Source organism: Denticeps clupeoides, chromosome 17 (assembly GCF_900700375.1).
Source record: "Denticeps clupeoides chromosome 17, fDenClu1.1, whole genome shotgun sequence".
In the NCBI taxonomy this organism is placed as follows: Eukaryota; Metazoa; Chordata; class Actinopteri; order Clupeiformes; family Denticipitidae; genus Denticeps; species Denticeps clupeoides.
In genome coordinates this window covers 7,029,971-7,046,583 of record NC_041723.1, presented here as the reverse complement: position 1 = coordinate 7,046,583, position 16,613 = coordinate 7,029,971, and the positions used below count along the sequence as shown (strand labels likewise).

Here is a 16,613-nt window from a genome sequence, read left to right as displayed (position 1 = left end):
TTGGAATATACAACTCAGTCACACAACTATATCAATTTTATTAAAAATAATTCGACATAATGACAAATGCAAAATGTGCATTTGCCAAAAGGTTGAACAGTTGCACACACATACATATTTAACATTAACATAGCAGTTCTATGATGTTTATTACTAGTTTATGTTCTATAAGTGTACAGAACAAACAAAGTAATTTAAGTCGGGCCCGGTGTGGTTGCCTTAACCAGACAGATGGAAATAAAGCATAAGATTTAAATGCCATCACCATGCACCTTGGCTAAACACCCACACAATGGCCTGCTTTTAGACTCTGGTACAGTGTTTGTGCAAAACTGAATAAATGCTTTTGCATTAAATGACATTTATATACACACACACACACAAAAACTGTAGCTCACACACACAGCAGGATATTGGGGCTCTTTGTTGCACTGCGGAGACATTTATTAGGTAAGGGAAGGGAAGCCGCCCCCGCCCGCCTGGTACCTCTGAGAACACACACAGCAGGGCTCTGCACACTTGCGGGGTCACGCCTCCCATGCTAATTTAGCACTGTCTGCTCTCAACTCACAACTTCCAGCCCGCTCTCCTCCCCCAAAACTATTTGGAGACTTTGAGACAAGAAAAGATGAAATGACAGATGTCCCTGAATACACAGGGGAGGTGGGGTGGGGAGAGAAAGCTGATGGATGAGGTTTCAGACTGTTTGTGATTACCAAAAGGAGGAGTATTTAATGATAATTTAATGGTGCAAAATAGAAATAAAATTATAGCAAGTGCTATTGTTCCCACATACACACACACCTCACACTCCCAGATCAATGTACATTACAAAAAATACATTAAAACAGTGGGACCTCTGGCCTGGATGCTCTGGTGTTTAAGCAGATAATGAAGACCCCTGCTGTTACCAGCAGACAGCAGGATGCCGAGCAGGAGGCTCAGACTGAGGCCCCGTCGGGTTCGGGTTAGTTACTGGGCCCAGAGGACTCTGTGCTCTTACTGTCCGCCTCCGAGGAGTCAGAGTCCTCACTGCCGGAGCCGCGCTCTGGGAGCCCCGATCTAAAAGTTTTGGGGGGCCGTCTGTCGCACGGCAGCTCTGCCCCTCTCCTCCCCAACCCATTCACTCGCTGCTGAGACAGCTGCTGGGTACTGACCGGTGGAGGACAGGGCACCAAGGTTACAGGAATGGCCTAAGTCACAAATACATAAAGGAACAAATAAATAAAAAAATTCTAACAATTAATTAATTTAGCAAATTTAGTGTTGGATCAATTATTAATAATACCTCATTTTCATGACTCCACATCAAGTGCTCAATCTCATGGTGCCACCCCAGGTCTTCGGCAAGCCTCTTGACCGAGTCCACCAGGTCCCCCAGTTCCATGTAATCGGCCCGTCTCAGAGGCTGCCGCTGAAAGGGTCCCACGGCGTCGCGGTTCAGGAGGAGGCGCGGCACTGTGGACTTCACGGTGTTCACTAGGCTGGCAAACGGCTCAATCTGTTCAACACGTCACCCACGTTACAACACACAGAAACAGTGAGGTTTTCATTGCAATAACTGGCCGGTCCACATCACCTGTAACGAAGTGCCCATGATCATGAGCAGGTCAGCCTTGGGAAAATCCTTTGTGTGCAGGAAATACTTTTCAGGAAGGTCCTCACCAAAGAACACGACACTGGGTTTCACGGTCGCTTGGCAAAACGAGCAGGTTGGGATTCGGTCATTTATGATGGCGTCCTGCAAAGCAGACAGATGCAAATCTGTTGATGAAGCATCCTTGGGAACAACAAATGTCACTCGTAAAGTTCTTACTTTGGCCTCGTCCGTTGGGTATGGTGTGTAACACAGGTGGCATGAAGCGGTGGCGAAACTCCCATGAGCCTCCACAAGCTTGTCATCAGGGATGCCACACACTAAAGTGAAAAGACAATACAAAACTGTAAGATCAAACACGCGCAGTAACGCTCCCCCTGGATGCACTGGATCCGGACTTCTCCAGGCTCTGCCACGCCTGATTGGGCTCACCAGCTCATTCCGGAGCACTTTCTAAGCCAAACTGCAACATGAGACAATCGTGCAGTGAAACCGAACTCACTCTTCTCCAGCCCATCAATGTTCTGCGTGTACATGCGCAGCAGCATGCCCTTGTGATCCAGCATGCGGATGAAGTAGTGGACGTAGTTGGGCCGATGCCGCCCAGGGTACAGCTCTTTAGCCAAGGAGAAGAAAGGTCGAGGGTCATTGGAGAAGTAGTCAATGTTGAAGATGGCCTCTGGGTATGGAAGGTCATATTTTTTCAGGTTTGCATACAGGCCCGTACCTGGGGTCCTGAAACAAACCAAACAAAAACATTATACAAATATTAAAATCACACGGGGATGTTAAATATTCAGCAATAAACCAACATAAAAGTGGCACCTGAAATCTGGAATGCCGCTGGCCGTACTTATTCCTGCTCCAGCAACCACCACCACGTTACGGAGGCGGCCGAGCTTCATAAGCCGCGCGATGGTACCCATGCCACGCTTTGAAATGGGAGTTCCCTGCATCTTCACTGCTGAGGTAGAGGCCAATGACTGAGGCCTTGGGTCAATTGATGGAACAGCCCTGGCACTCAGGCGTGCCTTGGAAAGCCTCCCTTTACTGAAAACAGTTGAAATAACATGTAAAAAACAAACACACACACACACACACACACACACACACACACACACACACACACACACACACACACACACACACTTCTGTTTTCATTGATCATGTAATTTGGAGCCCTAATATGGATGCTTTCTAATGGCGCAATATGCAATGTCCTTTTAAAAATAATTTTTATATACCACAAGGGGGCGATAAAAAACGTTTCTTAATATTTCTTTTTTTTTTTTTTAAATTAAAACTATATTTCTATTAGTTAATGGATTCTTTTGGCTATTTCTTCTATAATTTGTCAATTGTAGAGAACCATATCCATATTATCTGCCCAATAAACACACAACATTAACATATATGAAAATTGTTTAATTGCGCACCGTGGTAGTGACGACTGCTGCTCGTTGACGCTCATCATGCTGAGGTCCTGAGCCAAACCTGAATCTGTTGCAACACCAGGCCGTCCGGCGGGTTGGTCAGGGCAACTAACGTCTGCCTGTCTGGACTGGGTGGCGGAGCTGCGGGTGATCCTCTTATCCCTGCTGAGCTCAGCCTTGCTCATTTCTCCATCTATCAATGTAAAAATGCTGCCGTGATGATAAGGTTGTTACTAAGAAAAAAAAAAAAAAAAAAAAAAAAATCACCAAAACGTTGAACACTTCAAACCAGATTAGGGTTTTGCACTCAGTCACAGATGTGCCAGTTTTGAGGTTTTAAACAAATAAAAAAAATAGCAACCCAGTTTATAGAAAATTATTAGGTGGTAACACACTCGCCTATGAACCAGAAGACCCAGGTTCAAATTCCACTTACTACCATCATGTCCCTCAGCAAGACACTTAACCCTGAGTGTCTCCAGGGGGGGGGACTGTCCCTGTAACTACTGATTGTAAGTCGCGCTGGATAAGGGCGTCATCGAAACACTATCATCTTTCTCAGGGTGGTGGTTCTTTAAACCTTTTCAGCATAGTGGAGTTCAAGCTAATCGGTGAATTTCTGTACTTCATGACCATATTTAAAAAGCAAATCATATACTGGACCTGCACACACTAGCTTTGTTCTGTCAGGGGAGAGATAGTTTAGGTTTAATAACGGTCCCCGCACTAACGAAAGGATATTTGATGTGGGCCTCAGCCTCCACCTTCTTACCCCGGCAGCCGCTGTCCTGCTCAGAGAGACGGAACGAGGGGACGGGAGCGTAACGGACAGAGTGAATGCGAGCGAGAGTGAAACCGACTTGTGTCAACAAGTCCAGCTGGAAGAGACAAGAGAACCTTGAAGGCCCCTGAGGCAAGAAGGGTAGCTGCTGAAGATGGAACGGTTGGATGGGACGCTGGGGTCGCGGCTTTTTCATACGACTTCCAATGCGTGAATGAATAAAAGTGACCAGACCGGGGGTTGAGAGGAACTGGGGACAGAGAAGTGAGAGACAATGAGTCCTATTTAAACAAAAAAAAAAAAAAGGGAGGCATTCTAGCTTCTAACAGAGATAAGCAGCCCCTTTCACTGGATCTCCTTATCATCCCGAGGGCAGTGATGTGACGGGACCATTAGGGAGGCGGCGGAGGACAATGGGGCTGTCAAAGAGTCATAAAAACATTAAGGGACAAACACGAAAGCAACAGCTGATTGTGACAGTTGCTGGCGTCAGGACTGTTTTATGACGACACACACACACACACACACACACACACACACACAATACAACAATAGTGAAACAGCAGTAACACTGTGGTTCACTGAGATCTCTTAGACCCAGTTCATTTCCGGCATTAACATCCAACTGGGCCACATGTGACATGAAAACATTTTCATTTAGCCGCGTGGACGCATCCGTCCTCGGTTAGCTTGTTAAACCCTGAATCCAACCGGCAGGTCTGAACAGCTTCTTAGCCAGCGCAAGCTTGCTGGAAGAAGAGGAGGAGCTCATGTGTTTGCTTGCTTAAAGTCCTAGTGCGTCAATCCCCCCCCCCCCCCCCCCCCCCCCCCCCCCCCCCCCCCCCCCCCCCACCCAATCACAAAACTGCAGGGGGTTAGAGGTCAGAGCCTTTGTTTCATCGTCGGCCATAAAACACACAGCTGGGTTGGCCAATAAATCACAAAATGACTTATTAAGGTCAGAAATAGGAGGTCTTGCCACCAGGTCTGTAACAAGGAGTGTTCGAAATAACCAAGAAAACATTTTCCCCTTTCATTTCCAAAAACCTCTGCATACTCACACCTTCCATACAGGATTTCCTACTTTCCACACAGCATCGTGGTGAAAGTGCGCGTTTTCGTATTTTAATGGAAGAGAAGCAGGAATTCCTTTGACCAGTGAAGAGTGATTCGGTCCTCGGGGGTCGCCACGATTGGACGATATCAATTATGCAGTAATGGTTCTTGTGTCACGTCACCAGGTTAACTGTCAACATAACACACGCGCGTTCAAAGGACGGCCAGCGGAGCGATGCTGGCCTGGCACAACGGGAGATTTATATCGGCGTCTTCATTTAGGTTTATTTGCTCGGTGGACGGGTGGGGGGGTGACGTAATCTGGGTCCGACAGGCGAAATTAGATATTACATCATTCTCTTAATAATCTGCATTACAGGGATGCAGGCTCACTGTGTGAATACGGGCAAAAAAAAAAAAAAAAAAAAAAAAAAAAACTAACTCCGTTGTCAGGAAACCATGGCGACAAGGGCAGCAACGGCCAGCCGGCAATGGAATGAGGCCGTTCAGCTGTAGCTCCGAAGGCTCAAACTCAAACAGAGCAAAGCTTTGCTGGCCAATTAACAGCGATTACCAGTGGTGACACCGAGGATGGAGGTTAGGGGTGAGAATGTGGCAGGTGGATGCAACAGCTGGCATCTGCGCGTCGACTCCCGGTACAACGGCTGGGAAATATGTAATAAAAATGACATCACAATGCCATAACTAGTATATCTGTTGATCACAGGTAACTTGGTATGAGGAAAAAAACCTACTCCATATGCCACATATATAACCTATATCTAGTACTGTAAATATATGACCATGTATTCTTTATATTAAAAAAAACAGTATAGTCACATTTGTAAGATATTACAATTTGTGTCAGACATGGGTGGATTGTTTCAAGATTTAGGAGGCAGGTCCACCCTGACCATCCGGAGAGAAAGAAGTGGGCGGCAGGCCATTGTATGAGATCTCAGGCCCTCGTGCCCACAGCAAGTCTTCTCAGGGACCACCAGGGGTGAGGCTGCCTCTCCAGGGGGCTACTGTAATCTAATTAAGGCTGCCGACAATGCAGCACGCCGCTTCACTGCTCTGCATCACCCCTCGGCCCTGAAAAGTGGAATTGCTTTAATCCCTTAGCGTGACACCTACTGCGGCCAAAGTCCCCACCTCCTCTGACACGGGACTCCCCTCACCCAGACATGCACCAGGGATGAGGAGGCAGCAGAGCCAGCCAGACAACGATGGAGCCAATCGAAAGGCCATCAGAAAATTAAGATGTACAAGGGCGGGCCATCATTGGCGCCATACATATATCGCCCTTTTAAATTTAATAAAATAATAATAATAAAAAAAACTGCTTGAGGTTTCACCTCCGATTTGAAATGAGAAAGCGTGCCTTTGGTATCTGCTGCCCCCTACACCATTGCTGGGGAGGCATGCTGGTCGTCATGGAGACAGTCTTCAGCACTCTTAGAGGCAAAAGCGCCTTCCTTTTCTCCACGCCCATCCACTAATGACAGATCATTTAGTGCGGCCTCTTTGTTGGGTTCAGATGACACAATGCTACTAATTTGTGTTGAATATAATCTTTTTTTCAAAGAGGGAAACCTGCAAGTGTGTGTGTGTGTCTGATGTTGCCAGCAGCAACTAATGACATTGTACTATCAACTCACACCTTTAATTGTCTGAAAAAGAAACAGTGACATTCACACTTAAAATAGACAAACTTAGTAATGTATTCGTCTTATAATGAGTTGTAATGAAGTGGCAAAATAATCAGACCAAAAACCCACAAACCCGCCTAATAACATATTTCTCAGTTAAATATTCCGATTTTGCATTTATTCACCACATATGCACTCAGCGTGCGCTTGTGCCATATCATATAGTCCGGAATAATGCCGGGTTAAACGTTTTTGCGAAAGTCATGGTCACGACACAAGCCAGCAATTTCACAATTAAATCACATGAACGTGGTGGAAAAGGAATACAACATGCTGGGATTTATATTATTCATTAACTATATGCGTGTTTTATGAATCATTAATGCAATTATAAATCCCTTTCAGTCCAAGCAGCCACATACGTAAAAATTAAAAACTAACCGTGAGTAGAAAAACCCAGAAAGAGCTTGTTTCTGCCCTCGAAGGAACCGGACATTATAAGGTGGTCACGTGCAGCCAAAACCTAAATAATTGAGCATTGCTGTGCCTATAGTTATTTTAATCGCAAGATTAAAAGTCATCTGCATTTCAATTTCTGACTCACTACTACTGCACTAAAAGTCGTAGTAACTTGCAATATGGTTCATGCAAATTTTCTTAAAATACCATGGTATCGTTCTGGCCCAAAAATTTAACCATCCCCATTGTCACATGGTCTGCACTTTGTCTTCCTCCAACTGAGCAGGATAAGAATATAGCGCCATCTGCTGTACATACAAGGGCTCAAGAAAACAGCTTGCATCTATATAATTCAATGGGAATGTACAGTACAGGCCAAAAGTTTGGACACACCTTCTCATTCAATGTGTTTTCTTTATTTTCATGACCATTTACGTTGGTAGATTCACACTGAAGGCATCAAAACTATGAATGAACACATGTGGATTTATGTACTTAACAAAAAGTGGAGACCTGACCTCCACAGTCACCGGACCTGAACCCAATCCAGATGGTTTGGGGTGAGCTGGACCGCAGAGTGAAGGCAAAGAGGCCAACAAGTGCTAAACACCTCTGGGAACTTAAAAGGATCCACAGTTGTCCAAGGAAACATTACCAAGGCAATAACCAGTCATGGCAAGATTCTTACCAAAATTCCAAGGTCCTTGAAAATACCTTGAAGCTCAGTAAATACTTTAATAAATGTGGAAATCTTCAAATCTGTCTGGAACCGCAATTCGGTATGCATCCAGACACCAAGGCCAGTTCCAGGGACATTTTAGAGCCAGAGCCTAATCTAGAGTGTGTTCACAGTTTGGCTCTAGCCCAGGAAAATTTGAGTTGCACAAACACCTTGGACTGACAACATTGGTTTGAGCCCCTAAAATCAGATGGTGGAGGTGAGATTGTTAAGTCTTTGTAGCGTAATTGCTTGTGGTGGAAATGTAATTACCTTTACAGCATTTATCAGACACATTAATTCAGACCAGTGTCCTGCTCAGGGACACAAAGGTAGTAAGTGGGGTTTGAACCTGGGTCTTCTGGTTCATAGGAGAGTGTGTTACCCACTAGGCTACTACCATCCAGTCACATCAGCGTTCAAGAGAAAACTGAGATGTGCAGACTAATTCTCAAGGCCTCTAAAAGTGTTTGATTCATCAATCAGCATGATGGCTGAAATATGATAACCCATAACACACATGTGCACACACGGAGACACAGACACACCATGAATCTGGCGTTTGCTCAAAGGGATGGAATGTCAGCTGGGGTTTGAGGACAGAACCATTTCTATGTAAGATTATATACGGTCTGTACTTCAGCTTTTAACGGGTCACGGTGAAGCATGCTTTGGGGATGCTGCTGTGGCGCTGTGACAGGTCAACTCATCAAAACAGAATTAAAAACAAAAAAAAAAACCTGCCTGCTGCTATCCACAAAAGGACTGAAATTTGAAGGATTCAGGACAATGACATTGTGCAAACGGAAAAAAAGGCCCACACTGGAGTGGCAGAAGACCAAAAAAGTTTAAGTTCTGGAGGGGGCCAGTCAAATCCCACACTTCAATCCACTTAGACATGCTTTTCCAGTCTCCGCATGAAAAATTAATCTGTGTGGGTTAAGGCCCTTGTGCCACACATTAAAAACCATGTCATTAAAGTTATAATAAGTAGATATATTGAGAACTCATTACAATGCGCAGACTGTCCCGACTGAATTAAAGCAGCAGAGTAGCAGATCATGCATCACAAAATAGAATAAAGCACAACAAGGTAAAATCAATAAATGAATGCATAACTTTCACATAATTTGATGTTACGTGTATCCATAACCAGAGAAAGTAAGTCGGTTGGAAAGATCTCTATTCCCAGCAGCGAGACACTGATTTATTATTTATGACCAGCGTCTGGAAAATGGACGGAAATTAGCGGAATTTGGGGCCTGAAATTGCCGGGAGAGCCAAGGAAATATGGCTAACCGTACCACGGATTCTTTTATATGAATCTTATTTGAATGCTGCAGCCCTGGTGAAACGGTCGTTCGCGCTGATCTGGAATCAGCAACAGACACCCGAACCCGCGCTCCGAGCATCGCAACAGAAACGAGCGGACTGGTCCCAGGTCAGCGGAGAGAGCCGCTTCTCCACGCTGACGCGGCTCCGGCTCCTAACCGAGGCGAAGCGCCGTCGTGCACCAACCTGCTCCTCCCGGGAAGCTCGGCGGTTCCGCTCACGTCCGCTCCGTTACCGCGCCCGGAGCGCCGTCCCGCCGCCTGACGGAGTTACGGGGTGCGGCGGAATACTTCAGGAAGAGGAAGTGCGTCACTTTACCAATCCCAGCGCGGGAGCGCGCCTCTCTCCCGCCAATATTTACATACAGTCAAATAGGATGTAATAATACAGAAAACCTGGGTGTCTGGGTTAGAAACCGTATATTGTGCGTTGCTAGTAAATAAGATCCGAATCGTGTATTGTTAATGTTGCACAAATACCTTTTTTTACATTTTTAATTATTGTTGCTTGAGACACATAGGGTGTCAAATTCATCGTGGGTGGCCAATAAATATGATTCTGATTACTATGCTTCATTAAATAGCAGAGTATATCGTATTTTGGATTCGCCACGTCATAACGCACGTGATCCATAAACGTTTAGGTCACTTTAAACATTTTGTTAGGCGCAAAAAGTGAAAAAAAAATGTCCTCCTATCCTCTGCTGCCATCTAGTGACCCGCAGTGGTCCAAGTCTTCTGCTTTTCAGAGTAAAACGAGCCTGTGGTTTACATGGAATCGCTAGGTGGACCTGCACTCATTTACCCTCATTCTATTTATCCTCATTTGTCCGACTCCTGAACACTTTTTACCTGGTTTACAGTAAAAAAAAAACGAATCTAGGAAAATACCGACAGGTGCGTTGTACCTGGGCTGCAGAGGGAAATCTCGATGTCCTACACGTACGTTTACACAGACTGTAGATGCAGGGACAGTCCCCCTGGAGACACTTGCATAGGGACGCAGTGGTGCTAAGTGCCTGCTTCAGCGTGTTTGTTCCGAATATCGTGTTGTTCTAAGTTGCATCGTATTTAAGCAGGTTCTGTCTCTCCTTAAAGAGAGAGAGATGAACCACTTTTCTGACCTTGGACATTTAGTTTAGTCCTTCATACTCAGAGCGCCGAGAAATATAAACTCAGTTTCCCCCGATGCTCCCGTTATTTAATTTTTTATCTAATATCTGATTTTCTTTCTGGTAGAAAGTGTTTGTTTTTTTGGAAGATGTGATTGTAATGTGACTGTAACGTATGGCTGCGGCATGATATGCAATTACATGAAACGATATCCACGTGGCCATACACCAGAGGAAAGAAACTCTCCTGGATGGGTGCCTGCGAGCGAATCAAAAGACGCGGAAAGTTCAATAGTATTCACGAGTGGGTGTAACATAATTCGTTGAAAGTATCGAAATACATTGAAAATATACGTTTTTAGAATTTACAAACTTTTTACAATTGAATGAACGTCGATCCAAACCCATGGGCAGCGAACATTTATGTTGCGCTCACGCTGTTGCCAGATCTGGGTAAGGATAGTCAACCAGTTCAATAAAATCGTGCAAACATGCCAACTCGGTTCTAGAAGTGCCATATGAGTTGTGATGTGTTTGTTATAGATGTTTGTAATGTTTGAACTGTATATTTTTGTTATAAAAACGAATTGGTCAATTTCATTGATTCGTATAGGAATTTTAGGACCTGGCCCTTTGGAGCCCTAGGCAAGATTTTAGCAGTAAATTCTACTGCTAGTATAGATATTCTCATAAAAATAGCTTTGTCTCAGACATTCTTGTTTTCAAATTTACCAATTGCAAATTTAAAATACTTAGATCAAAATATATAAAAATATGAAATATGAAAAGGCTTAGATTAGATGGAAGGCTCTCAAATGACATTTAACTAAATCCCCGCCACCACCCTGCTGGATGGGCCGTGGGGTGTTTCATTAATAATTTTATTATTAGTGTTGTTGTTGCTGTTATTAATGGCTCAGAACTATTGAAGAAACGACTTGATACATGGCACAGACAATTAAAGTATTTAGCCTTTTTGTAGCAAGAGATGAGATGTGCATGACAAAAGACTAAAAAGTCATGCTCAATGCATGACACTTGAGAGCCCAGTAGATGGAGGAGTGGCGCGGCATGGGGGAGGAAAGTTAAGTATCATTATTATTACTACTAATACTTAATAGGCTTTAGTTGAATCTGTGAATGGCGCCCCTTAGCAGAGTATGCTGCCTATGCCATGGGCAGGTGTTGTATCCACACGAAATCTAACTTGAAACCAACAGGGTTGGGGGAAGGGGTGTTACAGTTATCCTTTTATAAATATTTATAAATAGCTATAAGTTCACAAATACTTTACTATAAGAAAACCCAATTGTTCAGCTATCAAAAATTATTGAAAAAAAAACTTTATACATTTAACAAGAAACTTGATCTATTGATTATATATTATAATTCTTTATACCAGTGCATTGATTAGAGATAACCTGTACAATATTTAAGCTGAAGTTTTAGTTAGTATAGTTTAGTTTAGTGTGTATATACATATATATTTTTATTTTATGATTGCACTATGGGGGGTCTGTGTGAAACATTATTTCAATACACGGTATACTGTGTATACTGTTGTACCGACAATAAACCAAACCTCAAATGAAATCTTGATTATGTTTCAGATGATGTTGCAGTGAGTTATTATCCAACCTCAAATTTATATTGAGCTTTTTATATCATTACTATATCTCAGTAGCCTGTATGACAACAAATTTTGTTTCGTAAGCAAGTCCACCAAAATATAACCCGAGAGAGCCCGTGTCTGCTCATTTGTTGCCAAAGCAAATAAGCGATTGGCGAATATCCGTCAAACCTGGCAACATCTTCGTGGAACGTCACTTCCTCTTTGAATGGCTCCACTGTGGAAGACGGTCAAAAGGCGCAAAACAGAGCGCCACGTAGGCTGCGAAGCGGCGCGCTTTACGAGTGAAGGTTTTTTATTTTTACTTTAAGGAAGGCAACTTCCAAATATTAAAAGAGTACACTTGCATTGTTTTGTTTTATTTTTTAACACATAGTCCTGCTGGAGCGCCCAAAAGGTTTGGGTAAAAGACGCAGGAAAGTGTTAATAAAAAGTTCTTCACCGACCGAGGGCTCCTGAACTGTGGCTGCGGTAAGTACGTCCATCACGCAAAACGCGTCTTTTGTTCTGAACTTGAAACGACATCGTACACAATATTTCTGGCAGATTCTGATCGCTGCTGCCAACTTAACGGTAACTCGGATTCTCAGTAAACGTGCGTTTCCTTGCGTGTATTCAACGCGGCGTGTGGGGTGTTTTTTCCTGCTTTTTATTCGATAATTTTTCCAGCGTCGACTCTCACGTCTGAAGGACGTGGGCCGAATGTCCTGGCCACGTCGGTAAATTAAACAGAAAACGCGCTACGTCTCGCCAGTATTGAAATATGCCAGGTATTTATGGGGTGCATGCATGGAAAGTGGGGGTCCTTCGGGCCCCCTCTGCATCGCCTTTCAGTTGGTTTCCTCCTCTTCAAAAACAATGCCATCATCCACATTAGTCCTAGTGTCTATAATGATTTTGTAGTTTATGTTATGGCGCTTATTGGCTGTGGAATTGCGACGTTTTTTTTTTTTTCCTGGCTTCACTCCGCAGAAGAAACTTTATTTTTGCTGTGTTTTCGCAGCGAACTGGTCCGCCTTGTTTTCTGTGTCGGCGCAAGGTCACACCCTAGGCTCAGGCAACAGGGGGTGGGGTGACAGGGACGGGTCCGTCCTGCGGCCCTGAATACCTGGGGCCGGTGTCACTAACAGGATGCAGTGAGAGCAAGCTTGTTTTCGAGAGGCGGAGCCTCCACCCCCCTGCTGGCCTTGGGGTCCAGGGGTGTGGCGCGCCTATAATCTCCACTTACAGTTGTGAAAATATTTACCCGTGCTCAGGATTGCACGTTTGAGGAATAACAAGTTTCTCACACCTGGGTGTAGGGATCTTCCATTTTACATTTACAGCATTTATTAGACGCCCTTATCCAGAGCGACTTACAATCAGTAGTTACAGGGACAGTCCCCCCTGGAGCAACTTGCATTTAACATTTACATTTAAGGCATTTGACAGACGCCCTTATACAGAGCGACTTACAACGTGCTTTCGTGTTACAATCAATGAAGTGATCAATTCTGGTTCACTAGGACCCCCAACTACGAATACAATCTTTTTATTCACTCTGTTACAAGTTAATCTAAATATTCTCTAAAGAGGAAGGTCTCAGGGTTAAGCGTCTTGCTCAGGGACACAATGGTCGTAAGTGGGATTTGAACCTGGGTCTTCTGGTTCATAGGCGAGTCTGTTACCCCTAGGCTACTACCACTGTCTTCCATTCCATAAAATAATTTATATATATATATATATATTATCCTTTTGCAGGAGGAAAATGAGTCAGACAACAGAGCAGCAGCAGAACGAAGAGCCCGCGTACCAAGCAGGGGGTGAGTGTGCGCCACAACCCGTCAGGCCAGACCCTTCCAGCAGTGCTTTTTCCTTCAGGCCACGTTGCCGTCAGTCTGCCATTGTGGGGCCGAGCCTCAGCAAGGTAGCAGTGGAATGAGAAGTTAGTGGGTGGGAGGGGACCTGGATACACGCCCATGCCTGTGTCCATGTCCGTTTTCATGGACTTAGGTGTTCTTTAAATGTGAGTCTGTGTTTGTGTAGGATTTTAGTTTCGGTTGTGGTGCAGATGTGCTACAAATGCAACAAGTTCTGAATACTTTCAGTAGGGCTCATGGGTAATAAAATATGCACTTTTGTCAATAAAACATGTTTCTGATGATGCTGTCTCTAAAATATTTTTTCTCACTTTGTTCTTGCTCAGTAAAAAAAGGAAACAGCATTTAACATGCAACAGTTGATTCCATTTAAATGAACTTAACACCGCCTCCTTTTTCCATTGAGCAAAATAAAATGTATATATTTATGAATTACTTTTGTTGCCACATGGTGGCGCTATTGTATTGTTCCATTGACTGAGGCCTTTAAACTTGTCTCCACCGGTCTGTTGTGTAATTATTGCAATATGAGAGGAATGAGGATTACTCAGTTCTGTGGAAAACATGGCGCTGCATGATGACATATAAAGAATGTAGAAGACATTATGGCCCTTTAAAACCAGTGTGGATTGTTTATGTTCAATTACACTATATTCAGTTACTTACTAAATGTGTTATCTGTGTACAATTTGAATAAATAAATGTTCAATTACTATAAAAATCTCTACATTTAGGTGGAAACCTTGTCCTCACATCATAAGTAATTTGCCATCTAAGAACATTTAAAAGGACCATGTAAGGGTGGAAAAGCACCTTGTAACAATTATCTAAAATATTCGTTTAAAAATGTGGAAAAATGTTTGCCAGGATGTTGCGAGCAGGACCTGAGAAAAACGCAGGGCTCTCCATTGATCTTCTGTGGGTTCTTATCTTGAATCTTTAGTTTGAAAGTGCACTGCTTTCCACTAGAACCTATAACCATGCTATATGCTGTATATATTATACATAAAGATTTTCTGCTCTGTTTGGGGATCTTTGTGACCGTCAGCTTTGCTCATTTGCTGTGTTCTTGTTCTGTCCACAGATGCCTCCAAGGACCACCCCCAGCCCCAACCAGGCATGTTCTCGCGAGTCACGGGGGGGCTTTTCAGCATCACTAAGGGAGCCGTGGGAGCCACGGTGGGAGGGGTGGCCTGGGTCGGCGGGAAGAGCTTCGACTTGACCAAGTCTGCAGTCAGCACGGTGGCTGCTGTGCCATCAGTGGGGGTGGGGCTTGTAAAAGGGGGCGTGACCGCCGTCGCTGGAGGCGTCTCGGCCGTGGGCTCGGCGGTTGCCAACAAAGTTCCGATCGGAGGAGCCAAGAAGAAAGACAAGTCTGACTGAGGCAGATGGCACTGCAGAGGTTGTGACCTGGTCGTTGTAATATGCTGGTGAAAAACCCAGAGGGTTTCCATTTTGCCGTGGGGCTTAGGGCTCTGACGACTCCCATTTAGCAGCCACCGACTGAAGAGGTGGTGAACGTGTGAAGGGGTTGCAAAAGTCCGAACAATGAATGTTTAACCGAAAACCAAAAAAGGTATTCCTTTTACAGAACACGCCCCTTTATACAGAGGATTGTTCAGTGTAGTTTGTTCTTTTGATGAGTATGGTGACGAGCATTATATTACTTTTCAGTGTTTTACGAATGTTGTGTGATTTATTTGTTGTTGGTGCGCAACCGGTGGCCCAGAGACGATTTCCATTTAACACGGTGGATTCATGGGGGTTTTGCAATGAGGGCGGCTGCTGCGTCACGGCCGAGATAAGACTCCTGAAATGCTTGGGCCACGGGAAGCTGATGGCCGTTTTCCATCTTGCTGATCGATTCCGTTCTTGAGATTACCGAGCACGTGCCTCTGGGCCCCTGCTTTGTGGCTCCGCTGCCCTGATTCACAGCAGCCATCGCTTCCTGCACTCCAAACGGCACCAGCCAGCGCAGACAGATGCTGGCGGTGCAGTGAACCAGCTCTTTATCTGCCATGCCCTCGACCTGATTCATGTTCTTTAAGACCAGAACCGAGAAAGTGATGCCGCTTGTGCCGTCACTGAGCAGACAGAATGGCTGCAGTGGAGTGTGCCCCCTGGCCTAAACCGTATCAGAGCATTTTTATAAGATGTACTGAGCACTTAGGCTTTGTTTCATCATCTGGCGGCGGCGATGGCTGTTTCGCATCGTTGTATTGACCATTCCAGAAAACGCATTGCAAAAACCAATTCACGATTTTCTTGCCTAATTCCTCAAAATAAAAAGATATGTATTTTTGAATCCAGCTAGCACCTTGTATATGATTTCAATTTCTCACAGCAGCAGCATCATCATCATTATTATTATTATTATTATTAATATTGTTGGTACTTGATACATGTGTTTTTTTTCATTAGTACCAATAATGTCAATTTTTGTTGTGGAATGTTTTGGAGTTTTGAGTTCTGTGTGTCACTGTGTTAAAGGTTGTATTGAGACAGAAATAATGAAATTCATTGCTCTGGGGAAATCACATGATCTTGGTAAATGCTGTGCAGAAGAGAGAACTGTGACTGTTGCTGACTTGACCCCCCCATCCCCCCCCAGGGTTTTTATTTTGTCTGTGAAATTGCAATAAATCATACCAAAGTGTCTGTGAAACTTTACTCGGAATTTCATCTGATTACAACAAGGCCTCCTTACAGTAAAACTAGAATCTGTGGTGTTTTACATTAAAGTGGAAAACTCATGATAACGGTGTACTTACATGTCAAAATTACAAATGAAACTGTCCATTTTTTTAAATGCAAACAAGCAAAGCGAAGTGATAGTCATTGTGAAGCACAACACACAATGGGTTCACACAACAAAATGTGCCCTCTGCATTTAACCCCGAATTGATTTATCAGCCCCACATTATGCATTAACCCCATGTGCGCACCAGAAATCTGGTACAATCGATTTTCTCCTGTATCTGTTTC

At 44.1% G+C, this 16,613-nt stretch overlaps 2 protein-coding genes across 3 annotated transcripts; one reads left to right on the top strand and one right to left on the bottom strand.

The window, feature by feature from the left end:
- Nucleotides 1-18: 18 nt before the first annotated feature.
- On the bottom strand, nucleotides 19-9,351 carry LOC114766941 (NAD-dependent protein deacetylase sirtuin-3, mitochondrial). 2 transcript variants are annotated; one of them, XM_028958318.1, is made up of 8 exons: nucleotides 9,215-9,351; nucleotides 3,034-3,223; nucleotides 2,423-2,647; nucleotides 2,100-2,332; nucleotides 1,817-1,917; nucleotides 1,580-1,741; nucleotides 1,289-1,501; nucleotides 19-1,193 (listed from the first exon to the last, which is right to left on the bottom strand). In XM_028958318.1, exons 2-8 carry the CDS (start codon nucleotides 3,213-3,215, stop codon nucleotides 969-971), a joined length of 1,341 nt encoding a protein of 446 aa, XP_028814151.1. In that variant the 5' UTR covers nucleotides 3,216-3,223; nucleotides 9,215-9,351; the 3' UTR covers nucleotides 19-968. The 2 variants fall into 2 exon arrangements, with proteins under 2 accessions (XP_028814151.1, XP_028814152.1); XM_028958319.1 differs by having other exon boundaries at nucleotides 3,034-3,263; nucleotides 9,215-9,333.
- A 2,620-nt stretch (nucleotides 9,352-11,971) lies between these two features.
- Nucleotides 11,972-16,293, top strand: tmem263 (transmembrane protein 263). The gene is made up of 3 exons (XM_028958647.1): nucleotides 11,972-12,240; nucleotides 13,510-13,571; nucleotides 14,713-16,293. The coding sequence occupies exons 2-3, from the start codon at nucleotides 13,517-13,519 to the stop codon at nucleotides 15,009-15,011; spliced, it is 354 nt and encodes a 117-aa protein (XP_028814480.1). The 5' UTR covers nucleotides 11,972-12,240; nucleotides 13,510-13,516; the 3' UTR covers nucleotides 15,012-16,293.
- Nucleotides 16,294-16,613: the final 320 nt, after the last annotated feature.